Source organism: Mus caroli, unplaced genomic scaffold, assembly GCF_978045245.1.
Source record: "Mus caroli unplaced genomic scaffold, Mus_caroli_1 scaffold_13, whole genome shotgun sequence".
NCBI lineage: Eukaryota > Metazoa > Chordata > Mammalia > Rodentia > Muridae > Mus > Mus caroli.
Window position 1 is genome coordinate 1,639,617 of NW_028227268.1, and position 24,281 is coordinate 1,663,897.

The 24,281-nt window shown below is 55.1% G+C and overlaps 2 protein-coding genes across 3 annotated transcripts; one reads left to right on the forward strand and one right to left on the reverse strand.

Annotated features, from left to right (window-relative positions):
• The first annotated feature begins 1,061 nt into the window (after positions 1 to 1,061).
• Positions 1,062 to 10,037, forward strand: Faap100 (FA core complex associated protein 100). The gene is made up of 10 exons (XM_021176375.3): positions 1,062 to 1,284; positions 1,384 to 1,502; positions 2,164 to 3,119; positions 4,276 to 4,432; positions 4,862 to 5,631; positions 6,270 to 6,406; positions 7,299 to 7,415; positions 8,820 to 8,906; positions 9,195 to 9,330; positions 9,552 to 10,037. The coding sequence occupies exons 1-9, from the start codon at positions 1,120 to 1,122 to the stop codon at positions 9,324 to 9,326; spliced, it is 2,640 nt and encodes an 879-aa protein (XP_021032034.1). The 5' UTR covers positions 1,062 to 1,119; the 3' UTR covers positions 9,327 to 9,330; positions 9,552 to 10,037.
• A 1,372-nt stretch (positions 10,038 to 11,409) lies between these two features.
• Positions 11,410 to 18,146, reverse strand: Fscn2 (fascin actin-bundling protein 2, retinal). Of its 2 annotated transcripts, none has more exons than XM_021178219.3 (5): positions 17,321 to 18,146; positions 12,801 to 12,957; positions 12,237 to 12,358; positions 11,765 to 11,932; positions 11,410 to 11,686 (listed from the first exon to the last, which is right to left on the reverse strand). In XM_021178219.3, the coding sequence occupies exons 1-5, from the start codon at positions 18,144 to 18,146 to the stop codon at positions 11,481 to 11,483; spliced, it is 1,479 nt and encodes a 492-aa protein (XP_021033878.1). In that variant the 3' UTR covers positions 11,410 to 11,480. The 2 variants fall into 2 exon arrangements, with proteins under 2 accessions (XP_021033878.1, XP_021033877.1); XM_021178218.3 differs by having other exon boundaries at positions 11,765 to 11,996; positions 12,214 to 12,358.
• Positions 18,147 to 24,281: the final 6,135 nt, after the last annotated feature.

Genomic DNA, 24,281 nt, shown 5'->3' on the forward strand with positions numbered 1-24,281 from the left:
CACACAGCTTTTATTTATTTAATCGTATGCTTTTGTACACATAAATACCTCAGTAAAAGATGTGGGAGCCCCTGGAGCTGTTGGGCGTTGTGAGCTTCCCTGTGTGGACGCTGGGAATCAGACGTGGGTCTTCTGCAAGTATAGTGTGAGCTCTTACAGGCTGAGCCGTCCTCCAGCCCCAGGATGTGGTTTTGACATCTACACTAGGATCATACTATGTTCTAAGTTCACAGCACATTTTGTACCTGGTTGTGACCCCACGCACCTTTGTAGAATTGTCCGCTATAATTTTCAGATGAGCGTTCTTTTAAGAATCAAGGTTGCCTGCGCTGGCTCCGAACTCAAGTATTCCTGCCTTCAGCCTCCCGAGTAGCTGCCACTTCAGAAGCATAGGCAGTAGTGTCTAGTTTCTGATGAGTGCTCTGAAAGAGTAGTGAGTATTTCATCTTGTACTTAGAGCCTCATTCCAGGGTAGGATTCTCAGCCTGCTCCCTCAGGGAGCCCCAAGTAGAGCTGTCATTGAAGAAAATGTGGTTTCCCTTAGACCCAGCTCATTAGGGTTTTCAGCATCCTCTGCTGCAGAATCACTTACATCCTGCCGCGTTCATGAGTGGAGCAAAGGCTCTTCTGGATGGCTGGGCTGAAGCACCTTTTTCCCTATCAAGGGACTGAATGGTGTGCTGAGCCACCCTACTCCTGAAACCCTGTGCTATATGGGTGGTGCTCTCAAGTGCTGTCACAAAACGGTGCCGGGGCAAGTGCTGCATACAGCCTTGCACCAGAGCAACCTCTGCTCAACAGGTAGGTGATCCGAGGCAAGGGCCCAGACGCGGGCCCCAGTGAACTTGCAGGACTGCATTATTTGGCCACCCTCCAGCTTTGTGCCTCCCATTGTAAACCGTGGCTCTTTGCTAAGCCAAGGTGTCTGCACTCCAGTCCTCCGGGGCGTTCTCGCCCTCTAGCGGACCGTAGAGCAGCCGTCCCCGCCCCTGCAGCAGGCTCCGGCCACGCCTCCGCAGCGGCCGCTTTACGGCGGAGGCCGCGCCGCGCCGTGGGCGGCCGTAAAGCCTGGAGGCGGCACCGCCCCTCCGGGCTGAGCTCTGGCCCGGCGCCCGCAGGATGGCGGGCGCTTCCTCGCGCGTGCAATACCTGTCGGACTTCTGCTGCCCGCTCGGAGGCCGAGCGGCGGGGAAGCCGTTTGTGCTGCGACATGAGGCGGAGGTCTTTCTGTCCACCGGTCGCGAGTTCGTCTATGTGTATGACCAGGAGGGCGGGCTGCTGACGGTGAGCGGCGGGAGGGAGGGAGGGCGGGCGCGCGACGCCGTTCCGAGGTGAGCCGGGGCCGCGTGTGCCCTCGCCTGACCTCGCTCTCCTGGCGCCCAGGCGGTGTACCAGTTTCCCGACCAGGTATGGCACCTGCAGCTCCTGGCCATCCGCAGGGCACTCTACGTCCTGTGTGCCCGGACTGGCATCTACTGCCTGTCGTTGGACTCGCTGGACAGGTGAGGGGGCGTGGCCCCACGCGGCCGGCCAGTGACAAGTCGGGTCCCCAGGGAGGCCTGCTTTCATGTCCTCCGAGCCGAGCCGTGCGCGGTTTGTCCCTGTAGTAGTCCCTTTGACGGCCACTGACAGCACACTGGGGTAGGAAGCAGAGGACTGCGGTCTAGGCCGCCCATTCCCGCTCTTGGAACCCTCCAGTACCTGTCCATATGCAGGCGTGGCAGTAGAGTGTCTGCTTCCGTGAAGTTCTTAGATGTTGAGGCTCAGGTAGTGAAGTCTGCAACCAGGAGCACCGCTGTCACTGCCCTCGGGTGCCTGGCAAGACGTCTTGGAAGTGGGTCTCAGAAGGCCATGTCTCTGGCAAGGAGTGAGTGGCAAAAGCTCGTTGTCCCTTGGCTTGTGCTGGAAGAATTCACCGTGCACAGCCCAGGCAGCCTTGGGAATAGTTCCCACGCTGCCGCGCTCTGTCTGCAGAACTATGTTTCTGGCTGATCCTGTGTCAAGCGTGTGTGTGTGTGTGTGTGTGTGTGTGTGTGTGTGTGTGGCCTGCTGAATGGCCTGTGATGTCTCCTGCCTAGCCTACTCAGAGCAAGTCAGGTTACTGCTGAGCACGGTGTGAGTCTACCCCACCCAATACTGACTACACTTCCATTGTTCCTGAAGGTCTGGGAGCCAGGCCTGTGAGGACAAAGAGGAAGCGGTTCCCCCCTACCCTGTGATCCATGTGGACCCGGATGCATGTGTCCTCCCTGACGCTGCCCTCTGTGCCTTCACCGTGCTGGATGATATGCTGGTCACCCTGGCACAGGGCCCCACCCAGTGGAAGATGCAGCTGTTTGAGCGTCCCTGTGCAGGGGAGGAGCCTCGGCCCGGAGGCCAGGTCGGTGAGGTGGAGTTGTCCACCTGCACCCCACCAGGTGGGGTGCCAGAGAAGCCTGCAGCCCCCCGCTTCCTGCCCGTGCTGTGCTGCGTGTTCCCACCAGACTCCAGGGCACCTCATGGTCACCCCCAGGGCTGTGGGTGCTTCATGCTGGAGGAGGCTCTCTTTGGTCTACTCTTTGGAGTCGATGCCACCCTCCTGCAGTCCCCTGTGATCCTCTGCGGTCTCCCTGATGGCCAGCTTTGTTGTGTGGTCCTGAAGGCCTTGGTTACTTCTGGGTTAGCCCCTGGTGACCCAAAGGTCCTGGTCAAGATCCTCCACCACCTAGAGGAGCCTGTGATCTTCATTGGGGCTTTGAGGGCAGAGCCACATGAGGAGGAAGCAGCAGGAGAGCTGCTGCCTGGCCAGCATGAGCACTCTGACTGCCTAGTAGCCCTTGGTCACCAGGGCCGGACACTGGCCATCAAGGCCAGCTGGAGTGAGTCAGGGAATCTGGTGCCGGAGCTGCGTGAGTATTGCCTCCCAGGGCCTGTGCTCTGTGCCGCCTGTGGCAGGGATGGCCACATGTACCACAGCACTCCCTCAGACCTCTGTGTGGTAGACTTGACTTGGAGAGACAGTCCTTGGAACCCTGAGAAGCCAGACGGGGCCATAGGAGGTCTACCCTCTGAGCTGTGCCCAGCCAGCTTGAACATCTGCAGCGCCCTGGCTCTGTGTGTGACAGCAAGGGCACCTACAGGTATGAGCTGCCATTCGTCGTCATAGAGGCGCAGGACAGGCTCCTCCCTGACGGTCTCTTCCCTCAGCTGTCCTTCCTCCTTGCCTTTTTGTTTGGTGAGACTTTTGCTAATTCAGCAGGTATGGGCCTTCCTCATCAGGCTCATCACAGACCAGAAGTTCACTCACTCCTGTCTTGGGGTCAAGGACCTTTGTATGTGTGTCCTCTCTGGAACACGGCTGTGGCCCCTCAGTTGGGTGGGCGCCACAAGCATACGGCTTGTGGGGTTGGTTTAAGCATCTCCCACAGCAGCTTTCAAATTGGGTCAGGCCAAACCTCCACGTGTCCTCTGAGAGCTCAAGGAGCCTGCTTTAGCTGCTGTGTGGCCTGTTTATGAGCCATTCAGAGGGTGTCTTGAAGTTCTCTAAGGAAGCCTTAGCTAGGTTTGCCTGACTCTGGCATGAGAGGAAGACATCTCTCCCCTCCCCCAGTGTCTTCCCATTAAGATCAGCTAAGAGTATTAAAGCCTGCTCCAGAAAACATTTAACAGGAGAAGGAAAAAAAAACAAAAAAACAAAAAACGCTTAGAAGGAAAGACCCAAACCACTTCCGGTGAGGGGGCGTAGCCTAAGACCAGGATACCTATGAACTGACTTCCAGCTACTAACCTGCCCACTTCAGGGTCCATGTTAAGAGCTGTGTTGGGGGATGAGGAAGCGAGCAGACCCTTGGCAGGGGCAGGGCAGGAGGACATGGTAGAGACGTTAGAAATTGAGGCGAGCAGAACTCAGCTTCTAGGGCACTTTTCTTTGGAAGGCTCAGCAGCCTTGCTCTGTGTGGCCTGTTGAAGGCTGTGACACATTTGAATAATTGGGCACCATACAGTGTCCTCCTCTAGCCTCTCTTTGTCCTATCTGTGTGGACCAGTTGCCACCATGGCATCACATCTGTGGTACATTATCTTGTGTAGGCACTTCAAAATGTGTATAGAGATCAGTGGTCCTCATCTGTGCAGCTCCCCGGTGTGGGCTTCCCAGGTGTCCCCTCATTGCCTTCCTTGGGCACTGCCTGGGTCCTCTGCCAACCCTTTTTCTGGAGCCCAGAGTGAACAGCACTGAGTGTCTGGCAGCTGCTCCAGATTTATGACCTGACCGGCCCTGCGTGTGTCCGTCATCAGGTAGCACCGAGCTCCTGGCCCTGTCTTCTAAAGGACGCCTGATCACCTGCAGTCTGGACTTGAACTCTGAGGCGCCTGTGCCTGCCAAAATGGCCATGGCAAATGCAGGCCAGAAAATTAAGGAGCTGCTCTTGGACATCGGTGATGTCTCTGAGAGGTGAGCTGCAGTGCTAGTCCCTCGTGTTCCTCCTGACTTTGGGTTTTATGGCCTTGTGACTTGAGGATATTCCCACAAAGCCTAACACCTACTGTCACTCTGGAGCGGAGTGTTGCAAAAGGAAAAGAGGCCCGATTGGGACATGTGAGGTGACCTATGGGGCTAGCCCATCCCTAGGAGTCAAGGGCCAGTTCAGCGCCTCCATCCTTCCCTGCCTTGTATAGCCAAGAGTGAGGATCAGGTCAAAGGATTTCACAGTCAGGGCAGGCAGAGAAAGATGTTCTCCTTCGGCCTGGGAGCTGCTTGCATCCTCAGAGAGCTGGTACTTGGACCATGATCTGGTCCCTTCCCCCCAGGGAGTCTGCAGCCATGGCTCCTTCCCTCGGCTGTGAGCTCCTTCTCCTGGGTGCCATTGACTGTCCTTTGCAGGGTGTCCTTTCTGAAGAAAGCTGTTGACCAACGCAACAAGGCCATCACAAGTCTCAACGAGGCCATGAACGTGAGCTGTGCCCTGCTGTCCCATCCGGAGGGTGATCGGCCCATCGCGTGCACCATCACCACCTCCTGGAGCCGCCTGGAGCTGCGAGACATGCTGATGGCCACCTGCACACTAGAGAACAGCAGCAGCTTCAGCCTGGACCAGGGCTGGACCTTGTGTATTCAGGTGCTGACTAGTTCCTCTGCCTTAGACCTGGATGGGACCGGTTCAGCTTTCACCTACACCATTCCAGTGGACAGACTGGGCCCAGGCAGCCGGAGGGAAGTGACGTTGCCCTTGGGCCCTAGTGAGAGTGGTGTGCTCGACCTGCCTGTGACCATGTCCTGCTGGCTCTTCTACAGCCTCAGGGAGGTGGTGGGTGCAGCCCTGGCCCCCTCAGACCCTCTAGAGGCCCCCTACCTGGAGCAGCTCCCTCTCAGCCTTCCTAAGCAAGAGGGCGTCTGCCTGCCCCTGTGCAAGCGCACAGTGGACATGCTGCAGTGCCTGCGCTTCGCCGGCACAGCCGCGCACCCTGCACAGGCCCCCTGTATGCCTGGCCCTGCCTGTGATCCTGTGGAAACTTTCCTGAAGACCTGCCAAGCCCCTGGCAGCGAGCCTACTGGCGCTGCCTCCCTACGGGCCAAGTACCTGCCTCCATCCACAGCCTCAATCAGGGTGTCTGCGGGCCTTCTCAGAGCTGCCCTGGAAGACAGTCACTCAGGTTGGTGGCACGGCTGGCCTCACTTTGGCTTCAGGGCCCTACAGCCTGTAGAAGTAGGGGTCCCTTTCTCTTCCCGTGGCTTCTGTGAGTCCCACTGCACCCAGACCACTGTTGGATCTTGTGTTGGGTTGCCCTGTCTCCATCCTCTGTGTGTTTCTTAAAAACTGAGATGTCACAGCCTAGGCAGAGGTACATGTCACCAGAGAGCAGCTTGGTGAGTTCTCACACACAGTGCACCATGGAGTCTCCAGACCAAAAGCTGTTCTGTCTGGGCCTGGCTTTTGCTTTCACTGTGTGAAGAGTCATTTGTATTGTTTGGGCTGCATCTGTGGCAGAAGTGTCCTTGTCATCAGTACCTCTGTCCTGGAGAGAGCTGCAGCAGTCTTGCGCAGCATTTCTTGTGTGTGCACCATAGTGCAGCTGGGACTGCACTGCCGTGTGGCTCATAGGATTACCTGAATCCCTGGTCCACGAGTTCCTGACAGTCCCTATTCCTCCCTGCCTCTTGTGTAACTTGCCTAGCTTCCTACTTGTACAAGGGCTGTGAGCATTTGAGACACTTAGGTGGCACTGGAAAAGGATCCTTTGGCGGAAGCCGCACAGGTGTCTCAGCTCCAGCAGGTGCCTCTCTCTTGCAGGTTTCCACCTGTGCAGTGCCACCCTGCGGTGGCTCCTTGCCGAGAACGCTGCTGTGGATGTTGTGCGGGCCCAGACACTGTCTTCCATCCAGGGAATAGCCCCAGATGGAACTGATGTCAACCTCACCGTCCATGAGGCAAGCAGGGACCACTTGTCTGTTCTTGGGGAGACTGACGTCAGGGCTCATGGTCCTCAGTGAAGAGTTACTTTAACTGGCCTGTCAGTCTCGTTGAGATTGTGTCCCTGGGAGAAGCAGCCCTGTCTAACTCTGTCCGTCATGGGTTCCCATTCTTGTGCACTGCTAGGGTCGCAGTGGACAGTGAATGAAGAAACATCCCAAGCTGGTAACAGGTCACTGTTGGACCACCAAAGGGCGGTGTGCCCCGTCAAGTGAGACAGCCCATCCCTCGCACACGCACACACCAGAGCTTTACATTTGCCTGTCAGAGACTCTAGGAGACTAGCCCTGTCTGCCAAGAGCTGTGGGCCTCTACCCCAGAGCGCAGGCTGTGTCCTCCAAACTCCTTAGCCCCACTGTCCACTATACTTCCCCTTCAAGCCAGGCTGTAGCCAGCTTCTAACCCAGACACCTTCCTAGGCCAAGTATAGGAACTGGCAGTAGTTAGCGGTTGGTGGACAGCCTCTGTGTTCGCAGCCACACGGAGAAACCCTTGGTTGCCCAGGCCTTTCTACAGGCCCCACGTTCTGGTTCTTATGTTGCTGTGGAGAGAAAGCCATGGCTACCCAGCCTGTAGTTAGCACAGGAAGGACCTCCCAGAAGGGGCTGAGATGCCCACAGACGGGCTTGTCAGCTCCTTGTGTGAGGACCTCCCTTCCTGTCATGGAGCCAAGTATAGCTTGATGTGGCTCGGAATGAGGTGGGTCCTACAGGATCGGCTTGTCATCCTGATACTGTTGTCCCCTGCAGGTGGGTTTCTCTCCATTGTTTGTACGGTCTGCTCACCTTTACAGTGTAAAGAACAGCCCAGACCGGCTGTTCAAGGCTACTCAAGGCCTCTGTGTTGCAGGTAGCTGTGACTGATTTGAGCCCTGCAGGCCCCATCCAGGCTGTGGAGATCCAAGTGGAGAGCTCCTCTCTGGCCAACATGTGTAGGGCGCACCATGCCATCATCAGACGAATACAGGTACCTCAGCCACAGGGGTGGGGGCTCTGAAGGCAGTAAGCCCCTATCTGGGTTTCCGCTGCGGACCCACACAGCTGTGGGCAACAGGATATGATGCCCCGTGAGCCCTCCCAGCAAACAAGATGCCCCTCCAGATGTCCTGTCAGCCCCTGTGACACGTTCAGAAATGTCTGAGTCCATATGTCTGATAAGTTTGTAGTCCTTGTGTCCCTCCCATCTGGGTCTGAGCCCTGGGAATGGATTTTAGACCAGTGTCCCTGAGCTATGAAGAGGGAACAGCCAAGGAGGCCACTATCATGGAGAAGTTACATGAGCGCTGTGTCTCTGGCCTACTCAGATGAAGAGCTTCCAAGTCTGGGTCGCTCCACGCCCCGGGTCTCCCCTAGTGCCTCAGGTGGCTGTCCAGATCAGCTATCACCTGCTTGTGACTGGTGTGGCCCAGCCCCAAGGCAAGGTCTGCAGCTGGTTCTTGGCTATAACACCCCCCCACACCTCAGCTTGGAACTTGACCCCTAAGATTCGGGAGCCGACAGCTGACAGCTCAGTGAATGGGAGACCAGGTTGGAGGTGCTAGTGGTTTTAAAGCTGGAAGGCCAGCCCTTGTGTTCTCTCCTGGCACATGACTCCCAGTTGTGAAGATCACTCCATGAAGTGAGTGACAGGCTTCGTGCATGCGTCCAGGAGTTCAGTCTCCAAGGTGTGGAATAGCAGGGGAGTCGTCAAAGCAGTGGTGTCTCCGGGGACTAGTCGCCTCTTGCTCAAATTTACCATTATAAGGACGTAGCCTTATAATGGTGGTGGCGCACGCCTTTAATCCCAGCACTTGGGAGGTAGAGGCACACAGATCTCTGTGAGTTCGAGGACAGCCAGAGTTACACAGAGAAACCTGCCTCAAACAAATACACACAAAGGCTCTTTGATCAACCCTAGTGGTATATCCCCCAAATACTAGATTGTGTTAGGTTGTGTCAGGAGAATCAGGAATTCAAGGCCAGCCTGCTACATAGCAAGCTTGGGAATTCCTGCTGCTCTGAGGAAAGTCCTGGTGAACGGGTGGGAAACACTAGTGGGTGAATGAGTGGGCTCTCCACAGGACTCAGGGTCAGCTGAGCAGAAAGCCAGGAAACAGATAAGAAGGGGTCACTCCACTCTGAGGAGCAGGAGGACCTTACCCTCTAGCCTCGGTCACCTATTCTGGACAATGGGAAGCACTCTCTGCGCTCTCTCTCGCTCTCTCTCTCTCTCTCATTCTGGACAATGGGAAGCACTCTCTCTCTCTCTCTCTCTCCTCTCTCTCTCTCTCTCTCTCTCTCTCTCTCTCTCTCTCTCTCTCTCTCTCTCTCTCTCTCTCTCACACACACACACACACACTCACACACTCACAAAAACCCTTATGTCCTCCAGACAATGGTCACAGAGCAAGCAGCCCTAGGCTCCAGCCCACCTGACCTCCGCATGCAGTATCTACAGCAGATCCATGCCAACCACCAGGTAAGCCCCAGTGCCTGGGTTTGAGGAGTGTCCCCAGATGGCATGGAAGGAAGACAGCACTCAGAAGGGACCAGCCGTGGGGGCTGCACTCTCTGCATGGGATCAGAATGTATAGGGCCGTATCCCTTTCCCCTTTGCCCGGCCATACCGGTGTGGCCGTGTGTTACATAATTAAGGTTGTGTGGCCCGTTGCTCCTCTTTGGACTGCCCACTACCTTCCAAGTATAAGCTGTCCCCGGGGGGGGGGGGGGGGACACAGGCCTGAGCTTGCCGCCCACCCACCCGCAGGAACTGCTCCGTGAGGTGCAAGCACTGCGCGACCAGCTGTGCACAGAGGATGAGCTGAGCTCCTGCTCCACAGCCCAGAAGCTCCTGCACATTTACAAGCAGCTGCGCAACCCTAGCCTTGTCCTGTTGTGACCAGGTAGGTAGGCCCTGGCCCGCTCGCTCTCCACACTTCCTCCAGGATGCTGACCCTGGTGCTTTACCTAGATTGGACAAGGCTACCCTTTGGTTCCCTAGTTCAGGCAGCTACACCTCTTGAATAGTCAGGAAGGCAGAGAAAAGGGGGTGGGGGTGACATAGCTTCAGGCATGTCTGAACCTAACAGGCTTTAGTGCCTCATGCCTTCCTCCTTCCCGACAGCTGCTGGCCGGCTCCACGTCACTGCGGGACACACTTGGGGCTTGCCTGGCAGCAGCCCTCAACTGGAACCTCTGCACCCTGATGGGAAATACCGTCACCCAAGAACTCAGGCCATGGAGACACAGGGTTTCTGGGGCTCAGACTTCCAAGTTTGCTGACCCCAGCACACCCCAGGAGTGCTGGCTGCCTCTCTGGGGCCACCAGGGGGCAGAGTGCTCACTGCAACCAAAGCACAAAGACCATGGGAGGGCTCCCGGCGACACCTGCCGGGCACGGGCTGCCCCCAGCACTGTGCTGCTCTCTGGTCCCTGTCCCAGCCTCCTCCTTCAGCTGGGCCCTGCCCTGCTGCTGGTGCTGTCGTTGCTGTGGGAGGGGAGCGTGTCTGCAGAGCTCTGTGCCTGCTCCTGTTGTCTGTCTGTGAGGTGCTGTGCTGACAAGCTGCCTTTTGTGAAGTTCCAGGTATCCACTGAAGTCCACTCAGTTCTACCCTCCGCCTCTGTGTTGTGCTCTGTGCTCTGTTGAGCTCTGTGCAGTTGGGTGGGCAACCCTTCCCAGCTTCTCCTTGCCCTTTGGCCAAAGGACACTCCTCAGGGCCCACATACCCTCCACCAAGGCTCATGTGGCCATTTGGGGCCAAAGATCTGCCCTTCAAGGTCTGGCCAGACTGAGGCTACTGGCTCCTGCCACCTTCACCTCACAGGGCATTTACACAGGAGTCTGTCCATCCTACAGGACAGAGTTCTCCAAGAGGCAGTTAGGAAGTGGAATGGGCCCACTCTAGACACCGCCTTGACTCTGTACAAGACTGGCTTTTGTAACCCTCATCCCCAGGGCTACCAGCTGACCTTGGCCCCGGACGGCCTGCTAAGAGCCCTGTCCACAACTTGTCTTCAAGGCTCCTCTTGCCCAAGGGACATACACCTGTATGTAGTGTGCTCTCGACAAGTTAGAGAGGCTGGTTCAACCCACAGGACGTAAAGGGCCACCTTGGAAAACAGAGGTGTCTGCTGGGCTGCACTGGCTTCTGTCTCTGTCAGAGTCCACAATTATGAGTGTCCCCTACTTGCCGTTATACCCCAGAGATGGGAAGGCTCCTCCTTAGCCTGAGCTGGAGCACATGTCCTCAGGGGCTGGTGCTGATGCTGCCCTACCTTCTCAGCCTTCCTAGACTCCTGGGCACAGACCTGCATCAGGGCTGGGGCCTATTATCCTTGGGACTGGATAAATTAGTAGAGCCCATGCCAGGCTTAGGTGGCTGCCAGAGGAAAAGAAATACCAATCTTAGCTGAAGAGTCACACTTGACATGTCACCGTGGAGTACATTATTCCAGCTGGGTCCCTAGCCTTGTTCGGCACCTGTGTGGTGTCCCTGTACATGCTAGGCAGGCCTGACATCCGAAACACTGCAGGCCATGGACCACCAGACTCTTGAGACCTGGCCCACTCTGGATGGCTGCTAAGGGCAACTCCAAGTGTTAGTAGGGATATTCCCTGACATGTCCCTGGTCACTTTGGGTAAGCCAAGGGCAGTCCTAATAGTGAGGGCACGAGTCAGCCACCACTTCCTTTCCAGCATGCTTCCTGCCGTCTCCACCAGCTGCACATTGTCTCCCCACTCGGGCTCACTGGAAGAGAACTTTGAGCCCCAAGTCAGCCAAGGTCACAGGGACCTTCCTCAGTCTCTGACCCAAAGCCTAGAAACTGCTGGGGCAAAATGGGTGAAGGGACAGAGGCAGCCCCACCTCTAGCCATGGCCCTTGCCCAGAAAGGGGAGGGCTTCCCCAGGGCAGAGCTCTGGTGCTGAGCAGAGGGGACTTGGGGACTCCAGGACCCTTCCTACTACCAAATGGCAGCTTGAGCCCATAGCAACTCCGCAACAAAGGTTTAATGCTGGGTCGGTGGGCTCTGGGGTTGACCTCCTGTGAGTCCTCAGTATTCCCAGAGAGCTTCCCCCACAGGCAGGTCTGCATCAGCACGCAGGAGCCCTGAGGCTCCTCCACGAAGGTACTTGCCGCTGAGGGCTCGGATGGCCAGACGGCCACGCTCTCGGAACTCGAAGAGGAAATCTTCCGCCAAGTCACCATCGCTGCACACGCTTCCATGGCTGCCTGTGTACCAGAACCCACCTCCACGGCCTGGGGGCAAGGCTGGAGGTTAGCAGGGCCCAAGTGCACTGAGCCCCCCCCCTCCCCCTGAACATTTCTCTCCCACACCTCTAATCTGATAGGCGCCATCCCTGAAGCTCAAGTGGAAGACGTCATAAGTGGAACGGTTAGTGTCCAGCTGGTTGGAGCCCCGGCGGTGGCACACAAAGCCATCCAGGCCACGCAGCACCAGGAGAGGTCGATTGATGAGCTTGAGAGTAAACAGCTCGTCCTCGCCTGCAGGAGAGGGTGCTGTGAACTGACCACTCCCCACCCCCATCTGTCCTTTCCAGGCTGTGGACTTGGGGTCCAGGTGTGCCACTGCCTAGTGTGCTGCTGTGGCAAGGAGCCTGGCACCACCACAGAAGCAGGCATTCGTTCCTAATATAGAAGGTATGAAGGAGGTGCCCAGGGTTCCCCAAAGACAGGAAAGGAAAAGCCACCCGGGAATGTGACTCCTTCCGGATGGATCAAGTTGACCTCAGGTGCACAGACTCTGGATGGAGAGCTGTCCCAACTGACAGAGGCAGGGAATGCTCACCCACAAAGTCGCTGATGGCGGCCAGCTGCCCGTTTTTCTTCATGCACACAAAACGCCCGTTGCTGGCTTTAAGTGCCACCCGCCGGCCATGCCATTCTATTTCAAACATGGTGTTGGCAGAGCTGTGGGGGAGGGGGGAGATCTCAGAGGGGGGGGTGCAGAGTTTGGCCTCCCTAATCCCCCTTGGGTTCCAAGGTGGAACAGAAGCCTGCCCTCCACAGAAGTACCCATTGCCAGTAAGAGCGACTCCCCACGCCAGTGCGCGTTCTTTTCTGATTGGGCTGCTATTCTCACTGTTGAGGCTGTGCTCAGGGTGCCGGTGGAGGTGATGACCGAAGTGACAGTGGTCACTAGGTGTAGCGGCACCAACTTTTAATCCCAGCAGAGGCAGATCTCTGGGTTGGAAACTACATTCCAAGCCATCCAAGGCTACATAGTGAACCCTCTCTCTCAAAACAAACAAACAAAACCAAAAATGTGATGGTGGTGGGGATGCTGTGACCGTCAGTCGTGGTTGTGAGGGTGATGGTGGTGAAGGTGACAGACAAGGACAGGTGCACTCACACTTGTGTGGCTGTGGCCTGAATGCCCCCATGGGTGACCAAGGTCCAGTAGCCCCCAGTGCTGGAATAGAAAGTACACTTCTTTGTCTCCTGGTCGATTTGCATCAGGAATGTCTCATGACCCAGTTCTTCATCCTGATTGGCTGAGACATTGATTCCTGGAGGGAGAAGACACACGGAAGCTGCTCACACCTCTCCTGGGAAGCCCGAGAAGGAGGGGGAAGTATGCTCTAGGGTAGTATAAAGCCATCTGTCAGAGGCTGCCCAGGACCATCAGCGACCAGCACACCTCACACAGACATGCCTCTAAGGATGGCTTCTTAACCCAGCTCTTCCCACACTCCCTGACAGTACCTTTCGTGATGCTAAATCCCCATTGTGCTGGTCAGCAGGGAATCTGCTTGTCCCTGCTCTCTTGAGAGGATTTACAGCGGTTTCTATTTATAATTTACCCTTAGGCTGCCAGGTGGGGTCTCTGACCTTCCCGCTGAGGTGACCTAGATCATAGCCAGTGGCTGGTAACCAGCCCACCTCCCACATACACTTGAGTCTCTGGGGAGGACAGGGTGCCCAGAGCCTGCCTGGTGTTCCTGTAATGTGGACAGAGAGGCCTACTGTACCATGGCCTGGCTCAGCATGCCAGCCCTGAAACAACCTCAAGATGGTCCCATAAACTTGAGCTCCCTCCAACAAATTGCATCAGTTTCTATGGCAACAGGTTATTCTTGAATAGTGTGGCAGGTAGAGCCCTCAAGATCCCAGGGTACTCAAAGTGTCACAGTAGGAGGTGGGGGACAAAGCCTGAAGGTCAGGCCACATCTGATCTAACCGTGCAGAAGAGGGGAACAACCAAACAGTGGCCCCTGGAAGAGGCTGAGGTGTGCTGCCTTTTTCTAGCTCCCAAAGGCCATGCCCAGGCCCTCTCACGCTGAAGATCGCTGCTCCTATGAAGAAGAGCAGCTGACAAAGCCCCAGGAAAGGGCCCACTCAGGCCAGAAGAGGAAGTCAGCTCCCCTGGCACTGGAGCTACAGGTGGTTGTGAGCGGCCATGTGAGTGCTTGGAGTTGAATGTGGGTTTTCTGGAAGAGCGGCCAGTGCTCTTAACCACTGAGCCACCTCTAAAGACCCAACAGTCGTTTTTACTGCTCCCACCTCTGGAGCTTCAGCTTTGCAGCAACAAATACTAGATTGAGCGGTGGTGGAGCCAAGGATGGCCCTCAGCTCTGTGTACTGTGGGATTCTGGATGGTGTGTCATGTGGATGTATGCTATAAGAAAAGTCGCATCTCAACAAAGATCCATGCAGGGACAGAAGGCAAAACCAGGTCAGAGGACCTTAGCTGGGCATGGCAACTAGCACCGCCCATCAACCTCACCCACACCTCCATCTCGCAGGCCAAGATGCTATATCCCACATCACGGCTCCTGCCTCTGCAGACAGAGTGCCCACACGCACCTTCCCCCTCATTCTCACCTGCTTGTAGGGAACTAAGCTGGCAGTGAGAGGGGCATAGAATCCAGAATGATCTGGACAGTGGTGAGGGGTGCATTCTGGACTAGTGTGAGGTGTGTCTGCTAGGATTCAGGAAAGGGGTTGAGTAGGTCTGTTACTAGCAGAGACAAATGCTCACAGCTGAGCTGCATGTCAGCCCTACAGCACCAGTGAATGCAGAGACAGGCAGACGGTAGCAAAGAAGCCTAGTAGTGTAACTACAAAGTGGCTACTCATAGGCGGCTCCTGGCTAGAAGACAAGTCTGGAGCTGTCTCTCCAAGTGGCCAGACCAAGATGGGCTGCTACTCCATAGGTGCTGTGCTGGCCAGGACAAACACCCAAATCACCTCTCCGGCTTCCTTGAGCTGGATGTCACTTCCACCCCCAACACAAAGCCCTACTTGACACCAATGCGGAGGCAGGAACTGCTGGCAGGCACCATCAACCCCAGTGAAGGAAGCGCAGTGTGCCTCTTCTTTACTGCCCTTAGCAGGAGAGTCCACCACCAAAGGACACAGTCACATACAGTGTACTCAAGAGCTGGGCAGAGGCGGCACACACCTCTGATCCCAGCAGAGGCAGGCAAATCTCTGGGTTGGAGGCCAGCCTGCTCTATTCAGAGCAAGTTCCAAGACAGCCAGAGCTACACAGAGAAACCCTGTCTCAAAAAACAAAAAAAGGCTCGGAAGAGACCACTTGGATTGTTCAGCAAGTCAAGGTGCTTGCCTTGAAAGCTAGTGATCTGAGACTGATACCTGGAGCCATGTAAAGGTGGCAGGAAAAAACAGACTCCACAGAGGTCTACTTTGACCTCTACAAGTGTGTCACGGCATGTGTGTGCCCACATGTCACACACACACACAGCAATAAAGTCTTACTAAGCAGCTCTGGCTTTCCTGGAATTCATTATGGCTGGCCTCAGAGATCCACCTGTCCTTGCCTTGCAAGTGCTGGGACTAAAGGTGTGTACCACTGTTTCCGGCTAGTTATTATTATTATTTTGTTTGGTTGGTTTTTTTGTTTTTGTTTTTCGAGACAGGGTTTCTCTGTATAGCCCTGGCTGTCCTGGAACTCACTCTGTAGACCACGCTGGCCTCAAACTCAGAAATCCTCCTGCCTCTGCCTCCCGAGTGCTGGGATTGAAGGCGTGTGCCCCCATGCCCAGCCCAGCTAGTTATTATTAATTGTTTGGTTTTTTTTTTTAAGATTTATTTATTATATGTAAGTACACTGTAGCTGTCCTCAGACACTCCAGAAGAGGGCGCCAGATCTCGTTACGGATGGTTGTGAGCCACCATGTGGTTGCTGGGATCTGAACTATGGACCTTCGGAAGAGCAGTCGGGTGCTCTTACCCACTGAGCCATCTCACCAGCCCTAATTGTTTGTTATTATGTAAGAGATGGCTAGGGTTCAAGAGCACTTACTATTCTCGCAGAGGACCTGAGTTTTGTTCCCAGCACCCTTACCAGGCGGGCTCCAGAGGAGCCAGCATCCTCTTCTAGCTTCTGCAGGCACCTGTACTCATGTGCCTGTACCCTTCCGACACATACACATACACACCGTGTTTTTAAAGGCTGAGAAGCAATCTGCTATCCTACCCAGCTCCATGACTCTCAAATCCACCATCTTTTTTTTTTCTTCTGTGTTGGGAATGGAAATCGGTGTTGTATGCACTAGGCAAGTGCTCGCCACTGAGTGACATCCTAAGCCCACATCCCATCACTGCTCCAACCCCCAAACCACCATCATCACTGACACTACACCATCACCATCATCACTGCTACCGTCACCACCTCCGCTTCACCCCCCCTCTCCATCACCATCTTCACCACCTCCACCATTTTCACCCAACATCATTAACCTCCCCACCAAGCCACATAGCATGGCCACCAGTATAGACACTTCTGTCACCACCTCCTTTTATGAGTCTGTTACAGGCCATTTGTTACAATCCATGTCTGGCACCCTCCACCCCCTCTTCTCCAAGTAGCACTCCATTACACTGCCCCAGCTAGCTTGCTTAACTGAGGTCTGCGAACATTTTGACCTTTCCCAGGCCAGGCAGTGTGGCTGGACCACAGGGATGGTAACTCTAATGCCTGTTATTGCCTCAGACTGACCTAAAGGCCATGCCTGCATTTGCAGGTTCTTCTGGGCAGCCTAGCCTCCCAAGTGGGTGTCCCTGGCCATCTGGATAGGACATAAGATGCCCAAGGAGACTGGACATCTATGTGCTACTATAGCAGTGGGCAGGGTCACGACAGGCACATGGGAGCTGCCCTTTCTCTGGCAAGTGCTGGTGTAAAGGGGTCGAAGAGAGTAAGGAGGAACGTTTCCTGTCTCGCCTCTCCATTTGAGTGAGCTCAGAGCACTCAGGCCAAGGTATATCTGGGCACCCTGGGGTGCATGAGCACAGAGCCCAAGATGGAAGCAACTGTTCCTTCTGGCCTGGGCCAGACTCTTGGCTTCTTTATAGGGCAGTAGGAACACTGTGTTTACCTCAGACTGCTCAGGTGTCACACAAGTGACTAGTGGCCAGGAAACGACGATGAAAACCAAGACACACCCCACAGGTAGACATGGCACCCTCCCCTTAGAAGCACAGGACCTAAGTAAGGTTGCGTTAGCCATGTCTAACACTGAGGATAACAATGAAGTCTCATTCTTGGGGGGGGGGGTCCCAAAGGTTCCCAATGGTCAAGCACTTTGCCCTGCCCTTGTCCCTCATCTCCCCCAAAGATGAGAAAGTAGGGTGGTATGAGAGCAAAGGTGTATCAGCCCCCCAGCTTGCTTCCCCCCTCCCACTGCCCCCAGATTCTGCCTCGCTACACCGCTACACCTCTCCAATCTTAGAGGCAGCTGATACTCTCCAGATGTCTGGAGAGTGACGAGGACTCCTGAAGCCAGCAGCCCCACTTACACTGTGTGTAAAGACACCCATCTCCAGTAAACAGCTCCCTCCACCCCATCACGTGGCAGGTCTCTACATATGTGCACACACTACACAATATCAGCTACCCTACCCTACCTTGCCTCACAGAGATATAGCGCCGGTTGGCAGCTACCAGCACCACCTGTGGGTGACTTTGCTCCAGGTCGAAGAGTTCATCCTTGCTGGGCCTCATGTTGCGACCAGCCTTGAGTGTGCCGGCAGGCCCCACAGGTGCCAGGTACCGGCCGTCACAGTCCTTGAAGGCCAGTTTGCCTGCCTTGAACTCCAGCGTGTAGCAGGCATGGGCTTCAGGTTCCCAGACAAGGCGGCCATCGCTGCGAAGGTAGCGGCTGTCATAAGACTTGAGGCAGTACCGCCTGCTCTGGAAAATGAGGGTAACTAGTGCGTCCACACCCCATGGCATGTCACCGTCTGCTGCCATCTCATCCTCCTGAAGGCACAGGTGCACGTAGCGCCGACGGCTCACACTCAGCAAATGAGCCTGTGGGTGGATGGCCAGGTGCACAGTCCACAGCTCTGCCGGGGAAATGGTCGTGGCAAAGCAGGACAGTCGGTCCTCAATGCCACCGAAGAAGCGGCCGTGTGGCTCTGACTGCAGCACCCAGCGCCCGTCAGGCTGCGGCAAGACCAGGAAGCGGCAGTCACGGCCCGGCTGATCCATCTCACAGGCCACACGTCCATCTTCTTCTGCTGACAGGTAGCGGCCTAGGTGACTGCTACGGAACAGCACAGCAGTGCCCTGCCCCCGGTCGGGCTCCAGGACCCAGATCTGCTTCCTCTTGAGGCTGGCTGCGGAGGCGTTGACCTTGAAGCCAAAGCTCTCTGCAGTCAGGTAGCGGTCGGCATCGTTAACAAGGCCAAACTGGATCTTCAGCACCTGGTGCAGACCGTTGGTTGGCATCTTTGAGGCTAGCCACGTTGCTTCAGGGGCCTGGGAAGGAACTCTCTCTGAGTGTTCTGTTCAGGGGGCCTGTAGCCCCCTGCTGAGGCCCAGATCTGTTTATCTGACCCTTGGCTCCCAAGCCTAGCCAGCAACATGGACTCTACCTGCTCCAATGCTGCCTCCCTCTGTCTTGTGGCCTCGGCCACCCAGGCAGATCTTACATGGCCAGCAGGCAGCCGAGGGCGGGTGAGGAGGGCGGATCAGAAGTGCACTGGCTTAGGAGCAGTAGCCACCTTGCCTTAGCCCCAGCTTGGATTTCAGTGGCTCCTGGGTAGCACCAAGAACAGAGTCAATGCCCAGCAGGACAAAAGCGAGGCTGACCACCTCCTTGTCCTCACCCACGGCTGCCTGGGTCCTAAGCCCTATAAACTGTAGATTCCACGGCTCTTAGTCTCTCTTCTTACTGAAGACAATTGCTTCAGGGCTTCCCAGTCCCCAGCTCAGACCCTGTTTCCAGCCCAGCTCTTTTCCCAAGTTAGAAAAAGCAGCCCAGTGGAAAACTCACAGCAGGGTGGCAACCTGATCGCAGCCCTCCACCCTCAGTGGCCTGCCAGATCCTCTTCAGGATCCAGTTACTGCATCTCTGATTCCTGCCACCAGGAGCAATAAGGCCCCCTGTAGCATGCAGCAGCAGCCTGTCCTATCCCCCTGGCCACACAGTTCCTATCCTTGAGTTTGGCCCTGAGCTTGACACTGCCCTGTGTCTGCCCCTGAGTCATGGGCTGGGGAGGCAGCAGGGAGGGCCTAAGTGGCACACATAAGCTGGGACACCTTGACCCTCAGCAAGGACGGCAATGTGGAGACAGATGCCCTGGTGTGCCTTGTCCACTTGGTTTGGAAAGAGCAGCCTCATATGGTATGCTAGGCAACCACGTGATGCTCACATCCAGGACTGCATGTGCAGGGACACACCTGTGAAGCAGGGTATGCCAGGGATCCTATGTCCCCTGCCGACTCTCGCTCAGGACATGATGCTCTTCCCTTCTGTGCAGGGAGCTCAGGGCAGTCTAACTTCAACAGTCTTTGACAGACTTGGAGACCTGATTACTGTTGCTCAGATCACAGGGTTATGGGCTTGGCCTGTGGCTTTTAAGGACTTGAATATAGAGGGGCTATGTGGGGCACAGTCTTCACCGTGCTTCTAAAAGCACTCCCATAAAATCCAAGAGGGAAGCCGGGCGTGGTGGCGCACGCCTTTAATCCCAGCACTCGGGAGGCAGAGGCAGGCGGATTTCTGAGTTCGAGGCCAGCCTGGTCTACAAAGTGAGTTCCAGGACAGCCAGGGCTATACAGAGAAACCCTGTCTCGAAAAAACAAAAAACAAAAAAAAAAAAAAAAAAAAAAAATCCAAGAGGGAGCTGGGTGGTGCAGCTTAGGAGATGCTGGAAGCTGGCCGCGCTTGATCCCTGACCTCTTATCCCTGGGACCACCTGGCTGGACCCTGTCCATCCTGAGTCTGACAGGCATTGTAGGGAGCATCAGTAGGTCCTGCTCAGTCTGACCCTGCACCTGCCTCAGGGGACCAGAGCCAAGCAGGAAACCAGAGCTGTCCATCCTGGGCCTGAGCCAGAACTGGCGTCTTCTTCCTCATAACAGCGTGTGACCACGCGGGAAGGCCTTCTTGAGGGACAGTAATAGGAGGATGTGGAATGCGTCCAGCCGTGACCCCAGTCCTCCTTTCCTCATCCCGCGCCTGTCAGCCCTCAAGTGGCCATGGCCAAACCGACACAGAGGTCTACATTAAGGGAGGATGCAGATGGTGAGGTAGGTCGATCAAAGCCTCTGAAGACCCTGAGGAAGTAAGAGGAACCGTGCCCATTAGAGGGCTCAGGGTAGGATCCGTGACAGATTGTCTCGTGCTAACCCTATTGCTGTCAGCCCTCCCTGCAGGCCGGCTTTATCCACCCCTGTGACCCACACACATGTATGAGACACTGTCAGAAAGTACAGTCAGACTGTGTGTCAAGTGCTGCCTTAGAGATCAGCTCAGTAGGCGGGGCATGGTGTCCGTGCAAAAGCCCCAATTGCCAGAGTGGTGTCCTTACTGTGTTCCAAGTGTTCCAAGCTTGGAGCAGCCTCCCATCAGGTCCCGAGGGTCTGATTAGGTGGGCCTGTGAGGGGAGAGGCCTGAGGGTCAGCTATGCCCACGGTACCCTAACCCCACCTAGCCAGACTGCTTAAGAGCCCTGAGAGTCTAGTCCTTCTGATTGGCATAATGGATTCATTAGCCTGACTGGTGCTGGCAGGGTTCACCGGCATCAGGTGCCTAGCGGGAGGAGGCCTAGCCGCCAGGCGCTAAGTGTCCTGGCTCTGGACAGGCTGTTGGAAATAGAGCCAGAAGTGTCAATGGCTACTCAGTTTTGGGACACTTCCCCACAACAGCCCCAGGTGGAGCAGGGCCATTGGCACTGCTGGGCTCCAGGGTCTGCCTTGGCAGGAGGCAGCTTTCCTGGGTCTCTCCATACAGACCTCCACTGCAGTCTCCAAACTGTGGTGCACTGCCCGCTAAGGGTCTTTCCCTTCCAGATCCCACCAGAATTCTACTGCAGAATAGAGGCTTCCTCTGTGTCTGAACTGGTGTTGGATCTCGTTCCTGTGTAACGCACCGCAGATCAACACATGTCTGTCCTGCAGGAGGAGCACCTTTGATGGAGTCTGAGAGGACATTTGGGTGAGCAATGCCCCCACCCCCTACTTCAGAGAACAGCCCACTCTGAGTGGACACAGCAGTGGGCCATTCCAACCACAGCTAGGCCTGGAAGGCTACGACCCCCTGAGGGTTAGACTGGCTGTGGCAAGCTCGATGAGTGCATCTGGGAACAGGAGCAGAAGGGCCCTAAAGGCCCTAGACTACTCAAAAAGTGTTCACTACACACCTATCTTCTTAGAAAACTTTCTACACCACGAAAAGGGCCCCTTTGCCCTATCCCCCAAGCTGGTCCCCAACATTACTAACAGTGCCCCAGAACACAGATGATTTCCCCCACCTCCCTCTAGATTAGCCCAGCCTGGGGCTTCTGCCAGCATGTAGCCTACTACCATGGCAACCAACACGTGGGCCTCCGAGTTCGCGTTCAGTGATGGTGTGAGCAGCGCAGGTTTGTGCATGCGGGACCAGCATTCTCTCCTTGCTAGCCCAGAGTCTTGGAAACTGGGAAACAGCTGGGCAGGCCTGTGGCCAAAGGCTGACCTTTCACAACCCTTCAGGGGAACCAGGAAACCATACTACTCTCTCCTCCCAGAGATGCTCCAAGCCCCACCCCTCAGCTGCTGCTAAGGTTCAGACCTCCATAGCCAGCTTCCCTCCTGGCCTCCAGGCTCCTTGGTCCTGCCAGAAGGGCAGGTTACCCAGTTCAGCCTACAGCCTTGATTTCTTCATCCTGTGAGGGGCTCCTGCTCCTGCCCAGAGTCCACTTTGGCAGAGGCCCAAGGCCCCGCCTCCTGCTGTACTCTCCCTCCCTGGGCCCTTGAATCAATTTTTCATGAAGGCTGTTTGCAGTTCCACTTACACACAGCCGAGGGGGAGGGGCCTCACTTCACTTACTCTGCCTAGGTTCACTTACTGACGCCTGTAGCCCTGGTTTAGGGTAACAGGCTCCACTTGACGGGTTATGATAGAAGGAAGAGCTTGGGGAGGGAGTTTCTCGACTGCGCAGTGACCACTTCATCTCACCCATCCCCTTTCTCACTCCTCCCCTACAACCTACCTGACCCCAGCCTAGGCAGGGGCTTACTGAAGCACCTGCAATCTCTTTGTTGCTGTTTTCCTTTATTTTTCAGATCGTAATATAATAACATAATTTCTTCCACCCCTTTCCCCAACACACACACACCTTGCTCTCTTTCAAATTTAAGACCTTTCTTTTTTTCTTTTTCCTTCTTTCTTTCGAGACAAGTTTTCTCAATATAGCCCTGGCTGTCCTGGAACTCACTCTGTAGACCAGGCTGGCCTCGAACTCAGAAATCCACCTGCCTCTGCCTCCCGAGTGCTGGGCTTAAAGGCGTGCGCCACCACACCTGGCTGCATCTTTTTTTTAAAAGATGTATTTATTATTATATCTAAGTACACCGTAGCTGTCTTCAGATGCACCAGAAGAGGGCGTCAGATCTCATTACAGGTGGTTGTGGTTACTGGGATTTGAACTCAGCACCTTCGGAAGAGCAGTCAGTGCTCTTAACCACTGAGCCATTTCTCCAGCCCAAGGCCTTTCTTTTTGTTGTTTTGAAGACAGGATTTCTCTGTGTCCTATGGACTAGCCTCCAACTCAAGATCCTCCTGCTTCTGCCTCCCAGGGTTGCAATTACAGGTGTGTAAAGATACATCTGGCTAAAATACCTGTTTCTGTTGTTGCTGTCTGTCAGTGACAGAGCCTTTCTCTACCTGTCAGGCTTGAGGCCCTTGGATTGATCCCCAGGGCCTTCAGAGTACAGAAAGTGACCGAAACATCTCGTGTATGTCACTCCTTGGCCACCCTAGTCCCTTTCACAAACAGATGCCATGGTATCTCCTGGCTCTCACTGCTTGTGAAACCGTAAGGCATCCTCACAAGCTACGGCAAGGAAGGGAAGAGGGCTCTGTCATCTCAGAAAATCCAGTAAGGCCAAGAGTCGCCAAGAGGAACAGAGGGTGTCAGAGGAAGTCTGTGACCACTAGGCCATCCCCTCAGATCCCTCAACACTCAGACCTGAGGGAAGGAGGGAACCTGCGACATCTGCAACCCAGAATGTGTAGGATTCATGGAGGAGAAGTCGGATACACACAGACCTGTGGCGTGGACAACCCTGAGTCTTTAACACTAGGGGGCCAAGGCAGCTTCTGCCCCAGCTTTCCTCTCGAGAGCTCACCATTTCTGCCCACACAAAGGCCTAAGCATGCCCAGACACAGCGACAATAGCAGCAGAGCTCAGGTTACCAAGACCTCGGCCCTCCTCGTGTCAGTCACAGGCACGGCACGTTTAATGTGTGTGTTTTGCACTGGATGCCTTTCGATCTCTCTCCATCTTTCCCTTTATGTACTTATTAACTTAGCATGCCCGTGTGCATGTGAGAAGACAACTTTGTGGGCTCAGTTCTTTCCTTCCACCTCTACATTGGTTCTATGGATCAAACTCAGGTCACATTTTCTCAAAAGATGCCTTCCCTGCTAAGCCATCTCATCTGCCCCCACATAAGTTTTTTTTTTTTTAGATATTATTTATTTAATGTATATGGATACACTGTAGCCATCTTCAAACACACCAGAAGACGGCATCAGATCCCATTACAGATGGTTGTGAGCCACCATGTGGTTGCTGGGAATTGAACTCAGGACCTCTGGAAGAACAGTCAGTGCTCTTAACCGCTGAGCCACATCTCCAGCCTCCCCAACATAAGTTTTTGAGTCTGGGCCTTCCACCTGGAGCTCACTGATTCAGACAGACTGGTTGGTCAGCAGGCTCCAGAGATCTCTCCCTATCCCCACTTCCCAAGTGCTGGGATCATCGGCACTCGTCTATGCTGCAATCCATTTGTCTTACTGCTGTAATAAACAACATGACTGTTGTAGTCAGGGTTTTTTTTTTTTTTTTTTTTTTGGTTTTTCGAGACAGGGTTTCTCTGAATAGCCCTGGCTGTCCTGGAACTCACTTTGTAGACCAGGCTGGCCTCGAACTCAGAAATCCGCCTGCCTCTGCCTCCCGAGTGCTGGGATTAAAGGCATGCGCCACCACGCCCGGCTGAAGTCAGGGTTTTTATTCCTGCACAAACATCATGACCAAGAAGCAAGTTGGGGAGGAATGGGTTTATTCAGCTTACACTTCCACATTACTGTTCATCACTAAAGGAGGTCAGGACTGGAACTCAAGCGGGTCAGGAAGCAGGAGCTGAAGCAGAGGCCATGGAGAAATATTACTTATTGGCTTGCTTTCTTATAGAACCCAGGACTACCAGCCCAGGGATGGCCCCACCCACAATGGGCCCTCCCCTCTTATCACTAATTGAGAAAATGCCTTACAGCTGGATCTCATGGAGGCATTTCCTCAGGGGAGGCTCCTTTTTCTGATAACTCCAACCTGTGTCAAGTTTATGCAAAACTAGCCAGTACAATGACCAAA

Excerpts from the sequence above, each read along its gene's own strand:
- Faap100 (XM_021176375.3), top strand. The coding sequence starts at position 1,120 with ATGGCGGGCGCTTCCTCGCGCGTGCAATACCTGTCGGACTTCTGCTGC. Across the intron at positions 1,285-1,383 it reads AGGAGGGCGGGCTGCTGACG|GCGGTGTACCAGTTTCCCGA; the intron begins GTGAGCGGCGGG and ends CCTGGCGCCCAG. Across the intron at positions 5,632-6,269 it reads CCTGGAAGACAGTCACTCAG|GTTTCCACCTGTGCAGTGCC; the intron begins GTTGGTGGCACG and ends TCTCTCTTGCAG.
- Fscn2 (XM_021178218.3), bottom strand. The coding sequence starts at position 18,146 with ATGCCAACCAACGGTCTGCACCAGGTGCTGAAGATCCAGTTTGGCCTT. Across the intron at positions 12,958-17,320 it reads CTATATCTCTGTGAGGCAAG|GAATCAATGTCTCAGCCAAT; the intron begins GTAGGGTAGGGT and ends TTCTCCCTCCAG. Across the intron at positions 12,359-12,800 it reads CAGGCCACAGCCACACAAGT|CTCTGCCAACACCATGTTTG; the intron begins GTGAGTGCACCT and ends CCTCCCCCACAG.